The sequence below is a fragment of the Chaetodon trifascialis genome, chromosome 13 (genome assembly GCF_039877785.1).
Source record: "Chaetodon trifascialis isolate fChaTrf1 chromosome 13, fChaTrf1.hap1, whole genome shotgun sequence".
Taxonomy (NCBI): domain Eukaryota; kingdom Metazoa; phylum Chordata; class Actinopteri; order Chaetodontiformes; family Chaetodontidae; genus Chaetodon; species Chaetodon trifascialis.
Window position 1 is genome coordinate 7,882,147 of NC_092068.1, and position 25,266 is coordinate 7,907,412.

The 25,266-nt window shown below is 43.4% G+C and overlaps 1 protein-coding gene across 1 annotated transcript; it reads right to left on the reverse strand.

Moving 5' to 3' along the window:
* Positions 1-7,275: 7,275 nt before the first annotated feature.
* cdc42ep3 (CDC42 effector protein (Rho GTPase binding) 3) lies at positions 7,276-14,037 on the reverse strand. The gene is made up of 2 exons (XM_070976961.1): positions 13,483-14,037; positions 7,276-9,113 (listed from the first exon to the last, which is right to left on the reverse strand). The coding sequence occupies exon 2, from the start codon at positions 8,878-8,880 to the stop codon at positions 7,801-7,803; it is 1,080 nt and encodes a 359-aa protein (XP_070833062.1). The 5' UTR covers positions 8,881-9,113; positions 13,483-14,037; the 3' UTR covers positions 7,276-7,800.
* Between the last annotated feature and the right edge of the window lie 11,229 nt (positions 14,038-25,266).

Here is a 25,266-nt window from a genome sequence, read left to right on the forward strand (position 1 = left end):
CACCAGGTGTTGATTCAGATAATGTTATTGACTCCAAATGCACAAAATCAAGCATCAACGAGATGCAGCACCGTGCGTGATACGGGGATCAGTCTCACTTACAGGATGGAGGGGCAAGGAGACACTTTCCCCGAAACGTTTAACCAGTCCCAAGCCATGTGAATCATTAGCAGGGATTTTGTTTGATCAAATGTACTGTTCAATAATGTTGATGTTTATGCAGGTCCTTTCCAGCTTCTCAAATAATCATCCAATGGAATTAACTCAATAAAATATGTTAATTTCACAACCTCAGTGTGTCTCCTGCCTGTGTTTGTTATCTGCATTTTCAGTTTCCACGGACTGTAACCGTTATTGAATTGATAGATGAATGCCATATTTCCATCATGTTTTCTGCATGGTTTTCCATTGTTTGACTGGTGCTCTTTTAATTATGCTATCTCATTGTGCATGCTCCTGCTGCAATGGTTTAATGATTGACAGCCAACATTACAGCCAGCGGTGGGAGGATTAGCGTCTGGCATTAGCACTATTTATCCTTGCTTCTGTGTGAGGGCTCCATATCTGATTAATCATCAAGAATTCATCAGTTTGACATATTTCAAAAAGCGGACTCCCGAAGGCCATAAGCAGACAGGTTCTCAGAAGACATCCACTCTGACCTGTGACTGGCCTCTGGTTGCCATGTCCATCAAACTCACTGACAGCCAAGAAGTGAACATTGCATCTGGGAGACTTCATTGCTGGTATTTCCCCTCTTGCAAGATGAAAACCCTGTGACCTGTGATCCCTGGGAAAGGTCAGTTACGTAAGAGTTGATGTGTGGGATTAATGAGGTAGTTGTGCAGCAGAGTAGAGGTCATGCCATCAGCAAAGGTAACTGGGAAAGTGAACGTTCAAAAACAATATTTAACCTTTGTCTGCAATTGAGTGTTTTGGCATAACTTGCCTATAGAGGGCTCACTTGAGTTACTATTACTGTTTCTGTCAGCCTGATGAAGAATTGATGCCTTGACTCACAGGCCTATGGGGAAGAGATTTAAAAGTATGGTATAGTAGTAGAAATATCTGAATAATATATGACACCCTGCTTTGAGTTATTGAGTCATTCTTGGTGATCCAGACATTGACTCCTATTGTATTGTTTAATGTTAAAACTCCTGGTAGTCATTTAATGTTGATTCTGATGCATACCGGGAGTCTGTCCAAGGCATTCTTAATGCTGATGGGGTTATGAAAAGAGCCAGGGCTCCTCGGTCCTCACAGATGATTGACAATCCAGTGAAAGAGGCTGAAGTATAAGCTGTTATATTGCTTTACTCCCCATGGTGTCAAATGGAAATGAGATGAATTTCGCAGACACAGCTTGGTGTGTTTCAGGTGGAAGCACAGTGCAGCTCTTGAGAGCAGGACAGAGGTCACAGCACTATGAGAATATCAACCCTCATTCATAACTCTTCCTCTTTCTCTTCTTAAATTGGAAGTTTGGACTTTCTTGTGTTTTACTCTCTCGCTCTGTGCTGTGTGTTGTTCTGCTTTACTGCCTGGCCGTAATTCATCTGTGCAAACCTGAAGTGTAAAAGCTCCTCCAAACAAAGCGTAAAATGAATGGCCGCCAGCTGCTGTTTCTTTTTACGGTCCTAGGAAAGGAACCTGCTCGGAAATTTTCTGCAGATGTGATTGCATGACTGGCTGGTGACAACTTATAAAAGGAGACTCTGGGGCACCCAGTGAGCCCCCGGGGGACAGAGGGATCAAGCCTGCATGGGGATAAGGAGAAACAGAGTGAGGTCTTACCTTAAAAGGCAGAATCCTGAAGGCTGTCGGCCATAACGGTAGGAATGTAGTCCCCTGACCTGAACGCTCCGTACTTTCATACATCCTGCTTTCTATAGCTGTGTAATCCCAGACAGGTAGAACTCACAATATGTCCTTAACAAATACACTTATATAACATATGAGTGAATGGCAGACACTGCCGCGTGGTCTTGCAAAGTTCAGGACTGAGTCATCCCCCTTGTAGATACAAGACAGTCAGGAATTTATCACGTTATCAAGAGACCAGAGGCAACTCCACTGAAAATAAACAGGGGACTAACTTTCTAGAGCCAAAGGTAGTTTTCTAGCATTGTGGGAAGATTTGCTTTTTGACTCTGTAAGCTTTACAGAGGCCTTCTGAGAGTTAAAAGCACCAAATAATGCTCATCAGGCTGTCAGTGGTGCAGCTGAAGGATGTAACTTTTGAAGCAGTAGCTCAACATTTTGGAAAATACTTTCTCTCTGAGAGTTAGATGATGGAATTGATACCACATGTCTGTAGGACCAATTTGAAGCTACAATAAGGAGGCAGTTAGCTTAGCTTAGGCTGGAGCCCGGCTCTGTCCAAGGTTAAAAAATATCAGCCTACCAGCACATCTATAGCTTGCTCATTTACATTTTGCCGGTAAGAGGATTTTGTTATATTTGGCCAGAGACAGAATAGGCATTGTCCAGATTACCAGTCTTGTTCACATGTAATCTGAACATCCAGTTTGAACTAAGCTAACTGGCTGCGGCTCCATAGGCTGTTCTTCCTGGAGTTTCATTATCACGGTGAGGGTCGCAGGTATTGTTGGCCTACCATCATGCTTGTAAAGCGATATATCTATGTTTTGTGAAAAGAGCTGGCAGTTCCATCTAAATAAAGTCAAACGTAACACCAGTTCATTTAAAACAAGCAGCACACAGTCTGGTCTTGTCATTTAACTCTTAGAAAGAAAGCAAATTTTGTCCTTAGATGGTGAACTTCACAAGAAAGATAATATAAACTACAGATAATGACTCATGGTTCCATTAAAGAAAGAGCTTATCAACAGGCTGTATATACGTTACATATGAAATACATATTGACCCTGAAAACAGTCTATTCTACTTTTAGGAGTGGTATGTATCTGCCAATAAACACCACTCCCTGGGCAAGTCACTGGGCTGGCCTCATTATCAGATCCCAGAAGGTGACTGAGTACAGCCATCTCATTAGGGCCACAGAGATGTTGTTGATCTGCAAGAGGAAAAAGATGGTAAGTGATGTCACCCACATCTATAAGGGGAGACCTCCTAAGTCCATTCCCCTCCCACACCCTTCCCTCTGCATGACATTGAAGGAATTCCCAGAGGGCTGTCTGGAGGAAATGCAGCAAAGAGCAAATATATAAATACCTCCTATGGGTGAATATCAGTTGCTGGCCAAAGGAGAGCACCCAAATGGGTAGTTGCTGCACTGGGTTAGGAGCACGCCATTTGAAAAGAGACAAAATATAGACAAGGGTGATCTTAGAAAGACTCACATGATCCCAGCCTTTGGTTTCATTCCCTCATGCTGCCTTAGAAGGAGAGCTGAGATACAGAGAGCATACATTACATTACATTACTGTCCCATCCTGCTGCGCTCGGTCACAGTCCCATTCTTCCCAGGCTGGAATTAATATGAGCAATATGAATAATGCATGGATTGTTTGCAGTGTGGGGGTTGTTGTAAATTAAGCCGATTAAAATGACAAGCACAGACTTTGTGTTAAGCTCAGTGTCTCAGAGCACCCTCTCACCATCTTAAAGCTGACAGGAGGACAGTGAGTGTCAGGGAGTGCAGGCAGAAGCCAATACTGCAATGTACACTACAGTGTCTATCTGGGAAATGCACTGTAGTGTAGCACAGTGACTCAACACCACATATGATGCTTAATTCCAAATTATACCAATTTATAAAGTCTACAAATTGAAAATAATCAGCATTTAATGCTGTAATTAACTTTAGAAATTGCAGTTAATAGCTGGAATTTTAGTTCCATGTGTATGAACACTTTCTGAATACAACAGCTCAAACAAGACAAAGTACTGTGCTGAATACTGGCCAGTGCAAATAACCCAGCAAATTATGATTCACATTCAAGATAAATGAAGTACACTATTAAGCATACAGTAGCCCTTGTTTTGCTCTCTCTGCATAGTGTGGCACCAACATTGACTGGGCCTGGGCTTTGTCTCAGAGGTATTCTGGTGCCTCTGAGGCGATGGTGCTCTGTTTAACACTCGTCCTGTCCCTGCCCTCCTTTCAGCTCAGCCCTCACGTGCTGAAAATACAAACTCAACTCACTATGGTTACTGTCAGCCAAACAACAGTCAACAGCGCAGTGAACCTCAGGTATCCACTGCCTGCCAGACCAAACTGTATGTGAGCCCTCTCGTATCTGCACTGCATCAACCCCTGCTCAGGCTCATTTTATTCACCCCTGAGAATAAGCTCTCTCTGCTCTCTCCTGCTGTTGTCTTTTGAAAGGGAGCTGCGGCCCTGCGCTGCTAAATCAGCAGATCTGCAGAACACTTGATTCCAAGCTCCATGCTCAGCATCCCAAAGTAAATGTTCCCAAGAAAGTTCTACTCCTGAGGCCCCGATTATCATAGTCATGGCATTCAATCTTGGACCCTGTACAATATGTAGCAGCGATGAATGATATCTCTGCAGCAAGTAAGAGAAATATGTAGCAATAGTATTCCTGAGAAAAGCTTTTCTCATGCCTCAGATATGTTCTCCTACTCCGTCTGCTGGCTACATGGAAAGTACTGTATGTGTGTGTGTTTGGGCTCATTTTGTGCTGTAGTACATCTAAAGCAGGTGAAGACAAGAGGAGCTTTATCCTGCTGCTCACATCTCTGCTGTCTCCATCTAGGGCCAGTGAGCAGGGAAACATCTTATTAAAGTTTCCCCTCTCATCCGCCTGACACAGCTCTAGTCCGGCAATGAGGGGCTCCTTCACCAACCTCTCTGTGAAAGACAGTGTGCACATTATGCAGCACTGTTATGGAGGTTGGGTGGAAAATTTTGCTGGGTCTGAGCTGTGCTTTCTTTGGCACCGGTGGCCTCTGGACCAAAGCTTATTCATCTGTGAACTGACAGCTTCACCTTAGCTGGAGAAACTGAGGAGCTGGATCACCGGATCACCGATGTACTGGAGGAACGTTCATGAAATGTTCTTGAATCTTTTACCTTTAATATTAGGGCCAATAGCTTTTGTGTTGTGTTTTTGTCTTTAGAATTATGTATTTTATGTGTATTTTTAATGTTATAAACGTACATTTTCTGGTCCCCATATACTAGAAAATGCTAACACGCTTCAAAAGTTGTGCATGTTTTTCACCATCCTCCAAAACCACGGCATCAAAGTCAAAGAGACAGAATTTAGCAATTAAGCTTTTTCTGTTCTCATCAAGAAAGCAACAGGTTGGGAAATTACAAGGCAGCAGGTAGTGGCAACACCCGTGTCACCTCCCTCCCTCGGCTAAAATCACCAATTTGGCAGTCACTCCCCTGTTTTCAGTAACACCAGTTTGGCTGCAGAAAAAAAGATGTGAACAAAAGCAACATTCATTTTTCTGTGAATTCATTTTCAGAGTGAGTCAAGCACACTGAAAAAACACGAAGCCAAGCGAAGCTGTGACTTAGCACAAGTGCAATATTGTTCTGCTTGTGAGTCCGTGGGTGTCACAATGAGTTGCCTGATTGTGTTGCTGTGCAGCTTGGAATATCAGAGGCAGTTGGAGTCAAGGTCTCTTCAGGTCAAACTTCCACCTTGGCCCTGTGGTAATGAGAAACAGTCCACAAGGACTATTTCTACCTTCCATCTCTGGTATTTTCTTGTCTGCCCTCAGGCTCTCACAGAAGACTTGAGCCAGAAACAGGACAGGACACCCTGTGTCTGCTGGTAGCCAACACACTGCTCAAGTTGGGCAATGTGAAAATAATAAGAAACAATAAAAACATCAAGCTTCAATAAGACATACCTCTATAAAATGAAGGCACTCACATAAAAATCCTCACTCTGTATTTCATGCAGGGCGCTGAACTCACAGACATAGAGGCAGTGTTCAGGGTGTAACATATGTCAAGTATTTGTATTGGATTTCATAAAACACTGGTATTTCCTGGTATTTTGTGTCTGAGAGCTTTGGCATCTCTACTGAAACACTTCTAATATGTTACACAACACGCTACAGTGCTGTGGTCGTAAATTCTTTTGTAAACCAAAGGGAGTTTGCTTGGGGTCCATGCCTGTCAAAATGAAGGCTGTCATCAAGTCAATGATGTACCATTGCAGGTATAAGCATAGTAATTACCCTGACAGCAAAGGTTTTCATTACTCATAGTCGGAGGCTCTATGCTTCAGCTCAGCATATGCAAACCCTTCAGCACTAATGCTGGGATTTTCCAATGGCTGGGGCATCTGCCATGACATGGGTTTTCTTGCATGGGGAGATGTTCGTGTCTCCTCTAACATCTGGTTTTGTTGCAGCTTCAGATGCCTCAGCCGGCCTGGTCGCGGTTGTTTATGGACATTCTGAGGCCTTCGAGGGAATCAGAGAGGTTTGCCACATCGGCCGCTCAATTACAGAAGTGAAATCGAATCCAGATAATTATTTGCATGTGAAATTAACTTGCTAACACAAGTACATTTGACTCTGGATGTGAGGGAATTGATGTTGTTTTCTTTAAGCAAGCATGACACAACGGCTTGTGGGAAGCCTGCTAGAAGCCTCCATAAGATCTTGTTATGACTTACCCTTCATGTGTCTACACCGAAGGGCCCATAGGGACTGAGGATCGGAGCGTGGAGACTGCTGCTGAGGGGTAGTTGAGTTCGAGAGGCTGCATGTGTGGGTGATCACCACTGTCCAGCTCTTCCAGGCTGTTGCTTCAACACTGCTGGTTCAATATAACTTTATTGTAACAGGGGAAGAGTGCTCATCTATCATTCAGCACTGAAAAAAGTTTACCTACGGGTTGTAAGCACGTCTTTTATAGCCGCACCACACATTCTGGCTGGCGATAGCGTGGCTCTAAGGCTGAAGCCCTCCCTCCATCCTTGAAACAGCTGATTTATGTCTGGTCCAGGACACTTGTGCTCTGTAGCTGGAATGCAGGGAATTTCAAAGACCCCTCCTCTGCTTGTCCCGTCCACACGCAAACAAATGGAGCAGGCGCCTGGTTGGGCAGATGAAGGCCCACCGGTGCTCCCACTGCAGGGCAGGGAGGCAGAATGTAAGGAATGTCAGAGGCGAGAAAATAAATCCATTCTATCCTTCTTTCTGTCTTTTTTTTTTGGTAGCTCTCTTGTTTGCCGTTTCCCTTTTGTGCCACATCTTCTTTCGCACTGATTTTCAGCCTCTCTTGAATTATCTTATATCACCATTTTTCAAATGAACCCTCAGTGTATGCACACATTACATGCAAGAAAGAAGGCAGAATGGGACAAACCAAATTTATTTGTGTTAAAATCTTAGAAACACAAATATGCATAGTGTTTTGCTGTCTGAAAGAGATCATGTGGCAAATGAATTATGTGACAAACAGAATAATGCCTTGTTAAACACACTTAAAGTCACAAAATGCAATATGTTCAAGACTGTGTAAAAAAGCAAAGGACCTCAAAGTTATCATGTATACACTGTGGAAGTCAAAATAAGAACACAAATCTATCATGTAGCATCTTTACAGTCAAAGGCACGATGGCTGTGTTGTAGCTGTAACTCAAAAGTACATGCATCTTAAACATGCGGCTGGCGTGGCAAAACAAGAAGAATCAACACTCCATAGAAGCTAGAATAGTTATATGTTTTGACAATAAAAACATAAGCAGCTCTGTCTATTGTAGCTCATTTTCATCTCAATGATATATCCAGACACCATTTTGATTGCTTTTTGAGTCTTTCTCTCCTCATGGCTATAGTTTAATAATTCCCTCTCTCCTTCTGGGGCCTCAGCGCAGCTCAAGGCCTGCTCTTCACTGCGGGTTTATCCATTATGTTGAGCACATCATCCAGGATGGATGGGCCCAGATCAAGTTCAAGGGAGAGGAATGACCCAGTGATCTGGGCGAGGGAATCCTGTGATGTGCTCCTCTCCTTGGAAAACTCAAACTCAAAATCACAGATGCGGCCCTCCTCCACCCCACTGTCCCTGTCCACCCACTCCCCATTGCACTTTGAGAGCTCCTGCTTGAAGCCTGTGGTAATGTCATTGTTAAAGTGTCCATAACCATTGCAGTTGCCGTTGCCGTTGAGACTCCTGTTGCCATTGTAGATCTTGTCCTGGAAGTCCCCTTTACCGCTAAAGCTGTCAAAGCTGTCACTGCTTGTGTTGCTGTTCAGGCTTCCGTTAGCTTTGAAGGTGCTGTTGCTGTGACCACTGATATAACAGGATGATGGCTTGTCAAACCTGGTTTCACTCTTGTTTATTTTGTTAGCTTTGGCAACTGCCTTAGACATGGATTTATCAGTGTCTTCCAGCAGGTCCAGGAGGACGTCAGGCTTCAACTGGACATCTGCGGAGGGAGATGAAGGCTTGCTGTTGAAGACCTCCATTGAGCGCAACAGAGCATCCATCTGCAGAATCTCTACCTCCTCTGTGCTGTCAGGTTTCATGGGAGCTGTAGGCCCAATGATGTCCTCCAACGGCTCTGGGGGCATGGAGAACACAGTGGAGGAGATCAGGGGAAGGGTAAGTGCCTGGCAGCCGCCAATTGTTGGGAGGGAGATGGCGTTCTTGAGCACTGGCGAGGGGGTCTCGGCAAAGGAAGCATCACCAGTGCTGTTAGCTCTCAGAAACTCGCTTTGGATGCCATACTGAGGGTGGATGCCTCCCTTCCCGGGTAGGAGTTCATACTTTCCCTGGAGGAAAGACATGTCTCCGAAGGCATCTCTCTCCCCACCCTTGCCAATGTGGATGGTGTGGCGAAAGTCCCCAAGTGGCGGACTGATCATGTCTGGGGACAAAATATCTCTAAGGCGACATTTCTTTCCTTTCTTGTTATTGGTGGGTTTCAGGTATATGGGCGCTTTTGCAGGCATGGCTGTAACTGTAGAAGAGATCTCAAATAGGCAGGATAGGAAAGTCGGAAATGCTCTATATGTTCTGGACGTTACAGTTCCACAGGGGAGAAGCTTGAGTTACATTCTCAGTAACACACCGGTCATGCAGGACTCCGAAAATAATATCAGCAATTGAAGCATCGATCAGGAAATTGGATTCCAAGCAGGACTGGTGATCTTCAGCAGTGCAGAAAGATCAAATGGCCTCGTTCCTGAAATCAGAGACAAATAAAGAATATGTCAGCATTTTTTAAAGCATAAACTCAACACTGACAGACTTTCCTGAAGATTACTTTGACGAATGCTGCTACCGATATAAAACTCCTGTGCTGCCTTCCAGAAAAAGAAATCTGGTAACCAACACAAGTCCCACAAATAAACTCTGGATCCTACAAGAAAAAAATATCCTCATCCTCATTTTGCATCTGGCGAGTTCAGACGCCAGAGCAGAGGAGGATGAGGCCTGAGTCGAAGGCTTTTTGCTTCTCTATTCACATTTCCACACATGAGCCTTCTTTGGCCTCCACAACTCTGGATGTGCTAATGTGGAACAGCTGGAGCGCAGATTGGGAGAGGAGAAGCAAAGCGGGACTTTAGTAGGATCAGAGCAGGGCAGCCTGTTTTAGGAACGAGCTACTGCTCAGACACGCACAGAGATAGACGGAGATGGACCAGAGGGGAGAAAGAGGGGAGGAAAGGGGTTTAGGGGGATTGTGTGAGGGAGATAGAGTGAGGGATTACAGAGCAAGTGGATGTTAAAGAAATAAAGAAAGAAAGAAGGTGATGCAGGTTGTGAATTGATTTGATGGGCAGGGGGTCAACTCACATAAAGATCTGAGATACCAGCTAGGTTGCACAAAACATCAGGATGAGTAAATATTATTAAGGTGGTATTGGATTTGATAAAAGGTGGCTGATTGCATGCGGCCCTCTCAGAGCTTTTTCATTACAAACCCAACTGAAAATGTCACCGCGCTGGCAGCCAGCTTAGTGTAGGATGAACGCAGTAAAAAAGAGAGAATCGCTTTGACCGTTTGAAATGACATAGCAACCAAGGAGAAAAGGAAAAACACTCGATGGAGGAAGGGAGTTGACAGCGTGTGCGTGCAAGTGTGTGTGTGTGTGTGTGATGAGGGGGTGGGAGAGAGCACCAGGGAGGAGAGAGCTTGCCCATTTATAGACATATTTACTTATGAGAGGTCTGTCAGCAGTGACCGTCTTGACAGAGTGCACTGCTACACAAAAAGTGCCTGGGCAGTACACCCCCAGACCCCCCCACCCCCACCCCCCACCCACGCTACCCCCTCCGAAAAAAATGGTTTCACTGAGAAAACATCCACATTCCTGCTGCAGCCGACCCCATAGAGACACACTGCATCAGCCTTATCAGAGACACTTTAAGTAGACTATGTTTATTCAGCAGGCACATTAGTGTGGAGCCAGAGAGACAGAGAGACACTTGCTGCATATTTGAATCCAAACAGCAGGCTGGAAACCATTGCACTGACAGCCATTTTTAACGTGGACTCTTGTGTTTCCAACCCGTTCAGTGAAGCACTGTAGCACCAACATCTGCCTTACGAGTGCCACAACTTCAATAAACTCCACAGGATGTGAAGTACGAGGTGGAATCTTCTCACTTTAGGGGATGACATTACAACACAAATAAATCTGTCACCCAGAGAGCACTATGGGCTATATATAGCCATGACAAACACGGAGGGATGCAGAACATGTGTGAGTGTGTTGAATGGCAGCGCCGCTCACCAAGGGTCCTCGTGTATTCGAGTGCTGGTGTTAGTGTGAGTGTATGCACGAGGTGCCTGACTGTGCTCGTGAGAGATAGCAGTTTTGAATGCAGGCCATGTGTGCGAAGGAGAGCCTGTTTGTTTGCTAATAGTGAGCGAGAGAAAGGGAAGGAGGAGAGAGCGAAGAGGAGTGCTGCAGTGTTTGATGAAGGGGGGGGGGTACAGTAAAATCCCTCACTTGTTTAGCCCAAGGTTTTTCTTGTATTTTTTTCTTCCAATTCTCTTCCTTCCACTTGTTTTTTCTTTTTGTAGTGTCTCTCTCTCTCTCTCGCTGCTGCTCCTCAATCCTTTCTGACCTTGACAGCTGATGTTCGGTGCAGTGGGAAATTGAGCTTGGATAGGAAGTGAAACAAACACACCGCAATGCCAAAAGCTGCTTCCTGTGGGCTCAGAGTGCAGGTCTATATCTGTGCTAACTTTCGTAGTGCTGTTCCTAAGAATAGGAGGTCACTCCTGTACTGCTGGCTGAAACACTTCCTATCAAACATACCTATTGATTATTGGTCGGCCCTGATGAAATTGTAAGATCTGGTCTGTGTGGACCCTCTACTCTCCAGTGGCACGAGACACAGTGCACAGCCCATGCATTATAATTTATGATAATAATGGTTGGAATCAATAGTATGGACAGAACTTAGAGGAAGCACAAGAGCATTCCAACTCTTGCAGTTCACACAGAGGGACATCTGCTATGCATCCTACCCAAGGTCAACACTTGTGGCCCGTGAGAAGTCAGCTGGTATGGTGAAAGCCTGGAGGTCTGACCTTCACGTCAGCCATCCTGCTGGTGGCTCAGTTTGGCTTATATGACAAACATGACTGGAATTCCAGAGGCCAGCAGAGAAGCATGAGGAAAACAGTATCCTCATGTCGGTCTGCTGCATAACCAGTATGAGGTTAATTTAATGAGGGCTTGGGGAAATTAGTATTGATCTGAGTGTATGCAGAGAATCTCAAAAGCCATAGTAATGTTAGTTAAGCCTCTGTTGGACCAAAAGGAAATTAATCAATTACAAGAGCTCAGGATAGCCCAGGATGGACCCATGTGGCCTAACCCAATCAATCCATTTGTGTCTCTGCAGGCTGTTGAGCAGGTGTATTTTGGTATATCTCATAGCCAAGGCCAGATTTGCACCCTCCTTTTGGAACTGGTCCAAAAAGAGGCAGCATGGCACGTGTTGACTGGTCCATGCCTGGCGGCGCCATCTCCACAGAATGCAGTCGCGGGTTTCATTTACACCTCCGGGGAAGTGTAGATCTGATGGCACCTTCCTTTCAAAATTGCTTGCCTGGGCAGCCATTCAGTCATAATGGGGGCTGCAGGATAAAGCCACTGTGTCATTGGGTCAGCAAAAGCTATCTGTCTCGGCATGAAGTGATCTGGAGCCACTCCAGCCTCTTTAAAAATGGAGCCTTGCCTCATCAGTTTGTGCTCGGAGGGTTAGTTATTAGTGAGGGGGCAGCAGAAGGAGCAAGGTGATGAAAGTTTGAGGGTGGGGGCTGATAAAATGCAGGGTTGGTATCTGGTAATTAAGCTAACGGCTCGTGATTTGTCTGGGTATTTCTGGACACCTTAAAGTCACGTGTGATAGAACTGGGTCAGTATATTCTTAGAGGAGGTGTAACTACACTGTAGCCTAAACAAATGCAACTTTGAAGTGACGAGTTTGACGATGCTTTACAATTCCCTGACCGCCAAACTGATCCAAAGCCAGTGATGAGGGACGCACACAGAGAGAGCAGCTGCTCAAAATATGACCTGCATATGACTTCCCCATTCTTTAAAATAGACATGATGCATCCCCTAAATATTCCTCCTGTGATGAGACTGCTGTGCTGACATTTCACATCAGTGCTGCTGAAAAATTGCATGCTGTTCTGCCCTCCTGCAGTAGTTGTGATCAGCATATCATCATCACTGAATAAGAGACAAACTTGTCTTCAAAGCAACGTTGTGGAAGTTCCCAAATACTCTTCTAACATTTAACCATGGCCTTGACTTCTGTCACGCCTTTGAATAGCAGAAAGACCCTCTCTTTGGGGCTGTTATAAAAAGCAAATGCACATACCACAGAGTGTAATGGTAGCCTTACAGAATAGGCTGAGCTGTTTGTTGCATAAAAAAAACCTCAATTATAGGCAAAGGCCTGACTTTTGGGGGCCTGGTGGTGGTGCTGGGACTGGGGTGAATAGCAGGGTGGAGTATTTGTTCTGTCTTTCTTTCTCGCTCCCCTTGTGCCACCCGCAAACATGGCCGGCACTTGCCAGAGTTATCCTTGGCAGAGATGAGCAGGAAACCGAATCAAAGCATATGAAACATGAAGGGAATGTCAACATATACTGGCCAAATAGAAAAAGTCCTTTCCTCTCTGTGCACCGATAAAAACCTCCTCCAAATCTACTCCCCAGGAGAGATAAAGGCAAAGCCAGCTCTGCATTTCAGGGGAACATGCCTTAAGCGTGTAGCCTGACTAAAAATGTCTCTCTTGGAAAGCAGGGAGGATATCATGTTGCTCTTAACAGTTCAGCTCTTGCGTTCCATGTATGAGTGTCTGCTGGACAATCGCTTCTGCACAAGCTTAACTTACCATGCACGCTTTCGCACGTTTCCCTGTTACTAAGCAAAACCTCATTCTGCTCCAGACATTCCCATAAGAAAAACCCTAGACGCTTCGAGGACAGCAGGCAAACTGCAGCAACGTTCTCCTTTCTACTAATCCAGATTACTGCACCATCAGAATGTGAAATAAAACATGTTCCTGCTCTCACTCACCTCAGATTCCGGTGGGGAGATCTTGATCCTTCCCAGGTACCGCTGGTGTTCTCCTGATTGCTGCAGCCCCAGGTTGATGTGTGTATCTGTCTGTGTGTGTTCAGTGGCTGCTGTGCTGCTCCTGTGGCATGTTGACACTGCTCTGCCTCCTGTCTCTGCCTCGGGGCGGCACTTCTGTCGACTGGGACGTCTGCCGGACAGCTGTTTTGGAATTGCACTCCAGCTCCTATTCAATTCTGAAGCAAGTCAAGTCTCCTCCTACACCTCCCCTCACTCCCCCCTCTCTCTTTTGCTCTCTCTCTCTCTCTTTCTCTCTCTCTAGCAGCACCTGTGCATGCCTGTCCTCTCTCCTACCCAGAGCTGGGATTTTTTTAAGCAGCTCTGTGGTGTTTGAGGATCCTCCTTGCTTCCTGTGCCTTGGTGGAGCTGCGGTGATGAGTGATCACAAGCTTGACAAAATGAGCGCCGTGTGGAGAGAGGCACATGCCTCATGGGATGTCTGGCTGTCTCTCCTCTCTAAAACAGTCCATGAAGTGTATATTGAGTGTATGTTCACTGTTTTCTGCCTCACCCTGTCTGACATTGCGACTGCCCAAATCTGAAGAGCTATTTATTAAATGCAGCCAGCAGCTGGCAGACACTTGACTGGACTCCTCCTGTCTCTCCTCTCTATCCTTATCTGTCTATCACACATGCACACCCACCCTCCCATCATTTGCCTCTCCAAAATAATCTCATATCTCATCCACTTCTGTACAGTCCTTTATTTTTCAAGCTGCAGCAGAGGCGTCACTGTCTGAACTAATAGCCGAAAAATACTGCAGCACTGCAGCACATGCGGGAGACATTTACAAGTAGGTTAATGGGCAGCACATGGCTAGAGCGGCAGCAAAAATAGACTTCCTCATTGAGAATTATTGTTTCTCTGTAATGATTTTAAATACACAGATAGATACATGAGACTGGGTGCAAAGGCTCTAACCTGACGCCCTCAAGTCAAGGACATGGCAAATCTTGCAGTGCATCCCCTTTTTGGGGGGGCGCAGGTTCTATTCTTGTATAGGAAAAAAAAATCCCATCACCTTGGTAACCGGTGCAGCTCAAAGGTGATGTCACGCTCTGCTGTGTAGTTTCCAAAATGGCTGGGGAAAGCAGAAGAAAGGTGTGTGTTTCTGCTTGTACAGTGTATTGCAAAAGGGCAAAGAAGGTAGATGTCCGTGGAGGGGTGATTGTATTTCAATCAATGTGGCTGTGTGGTGAAGAAAAGGGGTGAATGCATGTCCTCACAAGCCGGAGTAGTACCTTAACAATAATCCTGCCTTGCCCAGCACATGAGACAATACATCCCTCTGCAAACACCACAAATTCTCACTTCTCCTTCCTGGTAAATCTGGCCTGGGTTGCTCATTCTCCTTAATCTACTTTTCCCCATCCACTATATTTCATGTGATGGATGCACCAATGTAATAACAAGCCATATACTGTATAATGCTTTGCAAAGTCTTATACTGAAATTAATGCGCGGTTGTGTGTGTTTGTGGACAGCTTACGTTGCTGAGACACCCTCTATTTAACATACACAGGCGTTATTTAGCACCAGCTAAACAGCAGTTGTGAATGGAACCCTTTTAGCATGGCGTTGTTGTGTCGCCTTGGGGTGATGTCATTGCGGCGTCCATGTGGCCAGCACATGATCAGTAAGTTGAACACACAACACTGTCTTCTCATTTAGGAAGACCATTAAACCCTGGAAACTCCAGAGCTACTGCCCGAAAAGGAAACTCCGTGTAATCCCACCAAAAGACAAATTGCTCAGTAGCAGAGAGATGGGAAATATAGTCAGGGAATCAAAATATTATAATTAGGTTTTAATAAATGTAAAGCAGTCATTTAATTTACTTTCTCAAAGAGAATGTGAATTAATCAACCTATCTGTTAATGTGTCAGTGTTAGCCAGCTGGCTGACTTTCAACTGCAGTCCCCTGGCAAGACGTTCCAACACTAACAGGCCTTATTCATGGCAGCCATCTTGACTTGTCATAGTAGGAAAAACAATGGTGTTCATAACAACATTAACAATGGCTCTGTAAGTGACCCAGTGAACCAGCATGCATGAGACCAGAAACTGAGTCAGCTAAATGGAAATTAGCCATTATTTACTGGAATATTTACACCTGTGCTTTACTTCCTGTTATGTCAAAATGTCTGCTATTAGAAAGGCTTACTAAAGAACGAGATCAGAAATGTAACCATGTAGACAGCAAGAGGGAAGCAAAAGTGACAACAGCAACAAAATCAGCAATAATATAATAATAGCACCCACTATTCAATATCTGTGGCCATGCAAAGCAAAATAAAGTGACAAAGCAAAAGCAAGCAAAACTGTTAAAATGACTACTTTTTGCATGTGCCGCAAACAAGAAGACACAATACAATGTTAACAACCATCATATTAATGAAAGAGTTGGAGAGGTAGCAAATTATTTGCTTTATAGAGCAGTTCAGTCATTAACAAAGGAAATATATGAGTGAAAAACTGACTGGACCAAAATTCGCTGATGAACAGCTTTTTACCTTTTACTTACTGTTTTGGAAGAGCCCTCTCCACAGGAGTAGAACTATTCCAGTGGGTCATGGGCCAAAATAGACCAAGGTCAGTTAGTCTTAACTGGAATAAAACATAACTTTATCTCACATTACAATTACACTCTGGTGGCACTGAAAGGTCAGATATGTGGAGCTTTGATCTGGGCTGTGCGGACTATTGCTCCTACCTGTGAAAATAATAAGCCATCAAGTCAACACATGATCATACACATTTCACCTAAATAAGCCATAAAGTCTGCGCTTGTAAATGGATAGTTAGAACAGCATCAGACCGACAGATTATTTTCATTTGAGCAGACCAAAGGTTGTCATTATTAATGAATTGTTGCTGATCTGTAAACCCTTAATAAGTAAACACTGACATAAGGTTTATTAATTTTCCCTGATTTGAAAGTGTTACCAACACTTAATTATTGGCCCTGCCAGCTTTCTCCATGAGCCCACTTCAGTGTTTTTCCCTGAAACGGTTCTCAGATATTCTTTCACCAAAGTGGAGACAGCAGGATAAACCTCTGTTGAATACACAGTGTTTGCCAGGAACATGCTTGTCATCTTGTTTGTGTTTTTTTAATCACATGATGCATTTGGGGTTGTGTTATGGGACGAATTACACTCGGTTTTTATTCCAGTTCAAGACTAATTAGTCCTGGTCTGCTGTGGCCCACGTCTTTGCCGTTTACACAAGGAGAGCTTTCTCAGTGAGGTTTCTCTACAGTCTGAGGTGTCCTGTCTAAACTGTTCCACTGAGGTTACTTTTCTCCAACGGACACGCCACGTGCTGATCTCAGGTCAGGTAAACAAGCCTGTCCTTGTCTGCTAAAGTAAATCCACTGAGAAAAACAGGATTTAAAGAGGTATCTTGAGCTCTGAGCATATTTACCACCATCTTGCCTGTTGTAACAAGAGCATGCAATGAGTGTTGTTGCTGACTTTCTCCCGTCTCACAGATTTAGTTTTAATCTCATGTTATCGCCTCGCTCAGTTGACACATCAGCCGACTCCGCCCTTCCTGCTCCAGCCGCGTTCACACCCATGATGGAGTAAGCTACATCATTATCACTTGCTGTCTGAGGTAAGCCCAGTGAGTGAGGTGAGGAATATAAAACACTGTCGCAAAGCTCTGCCATATGTTGTCTTTTCAAGAGGTTGTTGCTCCTACTGTTCAGTGCTGTTATTTGAAACTGGTGATGGTGTGATGGAGTTTAGCCCAGGCTTTATGTACTGGAATCCATCTATCCATCTAAGTTGGGGAGGATATGGAAAAAATGTTGTGTGGACGGAGAGTAATGTAATCTTTTGAACTCTCATTGTTATGATTAAATCTGAAGTGGTCATTGAAAAGGTTAGTGTAACTAATTCCAAAGGGAGCTCTGCAATAATAAAGACATATGTAGCAATAACAACAACCTTCCTCCCAACGTCTCTTTTCGCGGCATTTTCAACATTTTTCAGCTTTAAATAACATTGGAATGAACAAAGCAATCAGCACACATGCTCAAGATACATTGTTAACAGTTGCAGACATGACGCCACGTGCTGACAGACTCGTCTATAGCTGCCCCATTTACACTCTTATCAAACCTCGCTCTCAGAGTTGCACTATTTCACTGTAGATCTTCATTTGCACATTTATTTTCATCTTGACAGTAAACATTTCACAATGTTCCCAGCCCGTCAGGCAGCGCACAGGGAGGGAACCGGTTCTGAGGGCACTGGCCAATGTTCTGAGTGCAGGAGATGTGCAGTCGAGCGGAGGGGAGGAGGGGATTGTGGGTAGTCTAAACACTGTCTTGCTCTGTGGCTGCATCCCAAAATGTTTTTTGTGTGCGTGCGCGGACGATTCACCATCCTGATTTACTGCAGACCACACACACCAGAGGTAGCACCTCGGCCTTTGTCCCTATTTTAGCAACTGAACAAACTTGGCATACGGTGAAAGGTGGAGTTCAAGAGCAAGGACAGTGACAGGTCAGGATTTAAAGTGCTGGAATCTGTTACAAATGCAACTCACAACGCAGTTACTGTGCTCACAAAGCAATCCAACCCTTTTCATTAATTGTAATTGCCATATCTCTTTTTGGTTGCAACCAAAGTTATGAGCGTTAACTTCCAGTGGGAAAGATTCACCTTAAAACACGGCATTGATACCAAATAGCTGCGCCATCTAAGTAAATGACCAAATGCAGATGCTATAGGTGTTACATTAAGGTGCTACAGATGTGTTTCCAGCAACAGATTACAGCTACAGTTAGTTAGCTTAACAACAGCATGGTACGTCGGTGTGTCTTCAGGTGTTCAACACCTCAAACTTTGTTCCTTTTCCTCAAAATACCGTGGTTATGGATCCACTAGCTAGAATTTATTCACTCCAGGGCATTTTACAGTGAACTGTTTCAGCAACTACATGGAGCCAACGATGAGCTTCATCTCTCTCTTCCTGATGGATAAAAACAGAAAAAGTGGGCATGTGTAGCACTTGCCTAGTTTCACTAAATATATGGAAGATAGATACTCTCAAAATGCCTTTCATCTGGTTTTCAAATCAATCTGAAATATCACAATGAAATTTTATTTTCAGTTCCTTAGAAGTGGCACTAATCAGCATTTTGGTATTAACAATGAGTCAAATGGCTGCAGTGTGAATGAGGTTGTTCATTGTGACAAACAATCAAAGAATTATGATTGAATTTCTGCGGTTCATCTTAGATCCACAAAGCTTTCAAGCGCCGTTCAGCTCATAGTTTGGATTTTTTGTTTTCTCATCACTCTCTCCTCAGCCCCAGTTGCAACAGGCAACTAGAGTTTTTTTTTTTTTAATAAACAAGCTCTATTAAATCACTATACATTACTTGCCTCACAAGAATGCTGAATGTTGATAAAGTTAGTGAATAGCTGGTTTACAAACAGTTTTAGTAGCTCAAGAGCTAGATGTCTGTTCCCCAGTAGCTGCTGAGGACCACAGTAGAGCTGAGAGGAGAGTACAGTAAATGTTGGACATAAATTAGTCAAGTGGGCTAATGTTGCTCCATGGCTAATTAAGTGACAGTTTGCAGACACAACAAAGGTCAATGTTGTGTTCAAAGTTTGTTTCACAGCCCCTTTGTGGCCAGAAAATCAATACTGATCTGACACAAATCATCATGAACAAGGCACATATACCAACAGTACACTTTGCCAGATAAGTCTCAGAAGACAGAAGTAAAGACCAGCGCAGCCACAGTCTTGCTGCATTTGGAGTAAGGGGCACGACTCTTTAATTTTGTTAATGGGAAAAGCTTGCCAGCACTCACTCATTAATGTTATTTGCTCGCCATCATCACTGGTATGCCTCTCGGCACACTTGTGACGTCCTTGCATAAACCACAACTGATTGCAGCAAATTGAGGCATGTTCTCTGGGAGATGGAAACAGGACAAACTTGAGGGAAAAACAAGTAGATGTAACTTAATGTTACACTTCATCACAAAATAACTCCTGGAATGCATTAAACATCCCAGATTGATGATAGTGTAAGAGTATCCGAGGGGATTTTTCCTGAACCTCGAATAAGCTCTCTCTCCTACAGTAGACTATCTGACCACATCTCCGCTCGTGTGTTGATGTCTGGCTCACATCCTTGGAAAGAGAGCAAGTGATATATCACTTGTTAAGGAGTGAGTCTTCCCACTGGAATTCCAGTAGCTGTGCCACTGGCCACCCTCTAGCAATCAGCTTGTGGTAGTCTATTTCCACCAGCCGACATCCTGCTCCATCCACAACCAAAGCGTTATTATGTTCATGACAGTTGGCAGGCTGCCCTCACCCGTATCATGAGGGGTGACCAGGATACCAGCTAGAGTGAAGCTGAGGCCAGCTGGAGGCCTGAACCTGAGCTGTGTCCCATCATTGGCTGGGAGAGGGATATTAGCATCATCGTGGGCATCTCATGTTTTGTCGATATAGATCTATAGATACCTTGAGGGACACAAAGTACTATACATACATTGCCCTAGCACATCTTGATTGATTCTTCAGCCCCTAGCGGAGTTTGTTCCTCATTAGAAATGTCTTCCAGGCTCTGAGAACATGCTCCACCATGTTGAAATTTGGAATGTGTACACAGCAGTGGTTATATAATGCTTTTTCATGTAAGGAGATAATGTGAATATATTGATGTTTGGAGATAATTATTGAGCAACAACCCAGACAGTAATGTTTCCAACTGTGCGTCTCATGGGTCGTAATGACAAGAGGCAAATATTCTGCATTCCCTGTGAGATTGAAATGAGATACTGAGTGACTAGCTGCTCTGCTCTGAACCTGGAGTATATTACATGGTCGTTGCATGACAGCTTTGGGAGGGGAATGACCTCGACTGAAATTCATCATTGTCGGGTTACCTCCAATCTGATCAAGTGATTACTTCCTGTTTTTCTCCATGCCTCCTTGGATGTCCTCTGGGAATACATGTGTCCCTCCAGTTTGCTTTATGAAAGTCTTATCTGTTTGGTCAGTAAATAACATTCCAGGGTCAAAGAAAAAAGTTTCTGTTTGTAGTGAACCCTTTAAATTTTGTTGTGTCAGGTTAAAAAAAATCACACTTTGTTGTGACTGGAAACACCAGCAGATGAGAAGAGTCCTAAATCACTGACAGAAAGGTATGTCTTTGATTTCATTGAAGTGAACTGATAATGCCAATAATAATAATGAGTATTTATGATTTCTGGGAGTATTTTGCAGCACTGTGCATTATCAGAGTGAGTGTGTGTTGGCTACTTTTCATCAGCTTTAGATAGAAGTATGTGTGTTTTTTTTTTCCAGCAAAAGCAATGTGCTTTGTAACATCTGGCGAGATTATCTCCAAAAGCTCAGTTCATTAGAGGCGTTGGAGGTTTCCAGCTGTCGACTTAGAAACACTTTGATTAAGTTGATTGCATTCATGCTTCCTATAAAATTGCTTAATTGTGTAATTTGAAATAAGAAACACATTCTTGAGGATTTCTTGGGCATTGTTGCTCGTTTTAGCTCTATGTATGGCATGCATCCCACAGTAAAGCATATGATTGGTTCCAAAACAGGGTTAAGCACGGAAAGGCAAGGAGGCACGGGAAGATCTGAGCCAGGATTTTTAAAGATACCCAGACACCATCTGCTGTTCCTTATCCCAACAGTTTTAATTTGAGAATTTCATTCTTTTAAACAATGAATGTAATTTAGCGTGCAACTCCTATTCCTCTTAATTAGATCCAATTAATCTCTGTCTGTTGTTTTCTTTTTTTTCCCAAAAGATATTCGATAAAGTCTTGTGACAGTTGACAATGCACATACTGAAAGCGTTCTCTAAAAAAATGATATTTGGCTCAAGCACCACCAACTTTTTACAATATTTGACATTTAGATTTGGGGGAAACGTCAGGCAGTTACAGCACACTCATGGATCCCTACTGCATGTTCATACAGTACATTCAGTTCAAAGCTGCAGAATAATGACATTAGCTTTGCTTTAGTAAAGAACTCTGTACACTGTAGGATCAGTAGCAGCTCTGTTAAAAAGCAGGGAAGCATGCTTAACCAATACCGATTTACTTTATATGCCTTACCATTGCATAAATAATCTTTCATGAACATCTTTCAAACTTCATAGAATAAATTATATGTTATATATGTATCTAGATTCACGTTCCTGGCCACTTGATGAATGCTAACCAATATTCTCTTTCTTTTTCTTGTTTCCACCAACTCTAGAAGGAAATATGTAGCTCTTTAGCTGCAAAATGCCGAGCAGCAACCTATAGTGCTGAAAAATAAAGTTAGCGTGGGAAGTGCCCAAAACATTCAACAAATGGCCACGTGAAGGTGGCTCCAAAAACGAGTCAATCCCCATAGACCCCATATTAAAATGGACAACTTTACAGCAGAAATAAACATGTTCATAGCCTGGGACAAACAATGGTGTTGGTCTCTAAAGCTAATTTCCCCATTCATGGCTCATTTAAATTCTATTCAAGCTTAGAGTTCTGCATAATTATGGGCATGGCTGCTTTGAGTGACAGCTAGCTGCTAGGTTTCAGTAACCATGCTTCATTGGGTCGATCTCAACTTCACCCATGCTCCACCTTTTTGCCCATTTTTGGATTAGCCAGGAGTTTAGCACTGCCAAAGGTGAGGCCAGAGACACTGTGACTGAGCTTCACAGTGGCTCTTAAGAAACCTACGGCTGACATCACAGAGGATAAATCCATGTTTTATACCATCTATGCTAAATGCTCCATGTTCACCAGCTAACAAACTTTTTCTGCCTGCCATTGTGGTGGTGGGCAGTGTACAGCAGGTTTATCAGAGCTTTCTAGCTGAAAACAGCTGTGGTTGGAAATAGAATTGATGAGAGCAATAAGATAGAAACAGCTACAGGTCATAAAACAAAAACAATGAGTTAAAACATGACAAAACACTACATGGAGCTGAGGTTAACTGCAGATGACAAACGAAACCTGTGGCATTACACATAGCTATCTGACCCACCATCACTATAAAAATATTGATCAGTGCAGCTTTAAGTACAATTAATGACTTTCTAAATGTGTAAATTAGGATTAACAGTATGGGGAACCAGTTATCTGTCTTGAAAGTGCATTTTGTAACCTTTGAGCAGAGCTGCTAGCAGCTGATGCCACATCGACATTGAGCTCAAATGGGTTAATGTGACCACACACAGTGACCTTCGGTGAAAAATAAGCCGATTTTATCAGCGTATCTCTAAAATATTTCCCCCAGAATGAAGTTGTGTAAAGCAACTCCTCAACTCGCCTGCTAACTGCTCTGACTGTAAAGCTGACACTGCAGTTTTAGAGCTGACAGTGGTAATATGGCGGTGACCTGTCCAAACCTGTCCACAGATGGCGAGGACACTGCAGGTATTTTAACTTGACACCTCTTCAGTTACTCTGAACTGCATGAAGTCCACTGACCCTGACATTCCTCTCATCTTCAACTCCACAAACTGACCCTGCACTTTATGTAATGTCCAAACATGCCAGACACACTTTCACACTCTACATTTCTCAACTCGAACATAGAAATTAGCTCAGAAAGGATTGTATAGCGGCCTGTAACAATGGCCTGTTCCTCAGAAAGTCAAGTATGTGTCAAAGGCAAAGAGAGCTGCGTGGGCTAGACAAATACCAGGGATACCTCGGGCCTCATTGTATTCAGAGCCAGTGAGCGTGTACAGAAGTACTGAGACACCAAGCGTGCGCGGTGAAACTGAGCGTGTGCAAAAGACAGAGGCACAGAGAGGCCACAAAAGAGCTGATCATGTGAAAGGAAGGGCATTTGATAGCTTGGACACAAACCGTTTGTGGCGTCAGCACAGAGACCATCAAAGAGGACTTTGATTGAAAGCCGAGCTGATAATTAACTGATACATTCATCTTTCAGTGGTCTTGTTGTGAGCAAATTAGTAGCTTCAGCATCATTCAGCTGAGGTTATGATCTAATGTTGCCTGTAAGCATTCAATAATCTGGATTAAAGGTTGAGATAATGAAAGCATTGGGAGGTTCTGAGGCCTTGGATCCAAAAGAATACCTTAATTTAATTGATTGATTGCACTTTAATAATCCCCAAGGGAGAAATTCATTTGCCACCAAGCCACATCACACACACAATAGATACATCAAGGCAGGGCACAGTACAACATGCACTACAGCAACACACAAACAGGTGTACCACATAGACACTGACAGGACACAATAATCACAGCAATACCAATAAGTAAATCACCACATCATAAAATAGCCAACAGCTCTTATTATAGAGTCTGATAGCTGTGAGAACAAAGGACTCCCTAAATCTCTCAGTGGAGCATCTGGGTTGAAGGAGGCTTTGGCTCCTACCACTCACAGTGAAGATGCTGTGCAATGGATGGTCATCCCTGGACAACGCACTCCTCATCTTCCTCATCACCCTCTTTTCTAGTATTTCGTGACTATAAGTCAAGGCTGGAAGTATAGAAATCAAATACGTTTCTGTAATTTAGCAAAATGCATTTGAATGTGCACTTCTGTCTCCATATTTTTTTTGCTTTAACTTATCATTATGATATAAATGTTGATTGCACAATGTATTAACTAAAATGAAGGCTGACTGCAATCCATTCAGGGTGGCACCATCTCCATTCATGTCTCCACTAACAAAGCATGTTGCACTAAAAAGGAGCCAACCATGACTTAATCGATTAAAAACCAATTTATTAATCTATTTTTTTATTATATTTTCTAAGTCAAAGTGATCTATATTTAACTTCCATATTGGCAAACTTCTCCAGTTTCGCCACCCTAACAGAGGGTTCTATGGATTCCAACACCTGTCCCTCAAAATGTTCATCTATTACTTTGGTTCATGATTAAACACCTGCAAAACTAATGCAGTTCCCATCACCTTCATCTTTACATTACTTTAGTGCTAATTAGCAAATATTAGCTTGCTAAAATAAAACACTACCAGCTGAACATCAGCATGTTAGCACTGCCATTCTGAGCATGTTAGCATTCTGACATTAGCATTTAGCTAGTACAGCCTCACAGATTCTTTAGCACGGCTGTAGACACTTAGTTGTCTTAAACACTAATGTCTCTTCTAAATTTTGAGAGCAAGTTATTTCCCGTCTGTTCGGCTTCACCTTTGGTGAGAAGTGTTGCTTCTGCTCGAACAGCCTATACTTTTTTGATCCTCCCACCTCTGAACAAAGCTAAAACAATGCATAAATCACTGTAAACCATAATGGTACAGCACTTTAGGCATTAACTCCTTTAACATCAGGTAAGCTGAGCGGTACCAGAGGAGTACATGTTTCTGAACAATAATGAAACTGTTAAGATTGAATTCAAATGATGGATGAATGCAGTTTGGCTCAGATGTCTTATCTGTAAAGCTTCCATGATATGTTAACTTTATTGTGTACAATTGTAATTTAAGGAGAAAAAAGTCTCAATGATGTAGTGTGTGAAATACGCAGGCACTTACTTTGCAAAGGCATGACTCCTTAACAATCTGGTATATGTCAAAGAGAGCTGATAAGGATCAGATTCAACTCCAGACTTGTCTTCTGTCTTCTGATCAACACTGACTTGTTATCCATCATAGTTCACTACAAAATAATGAATGATTATTATATAACTAAACTTCCATTCGCCAAGGTC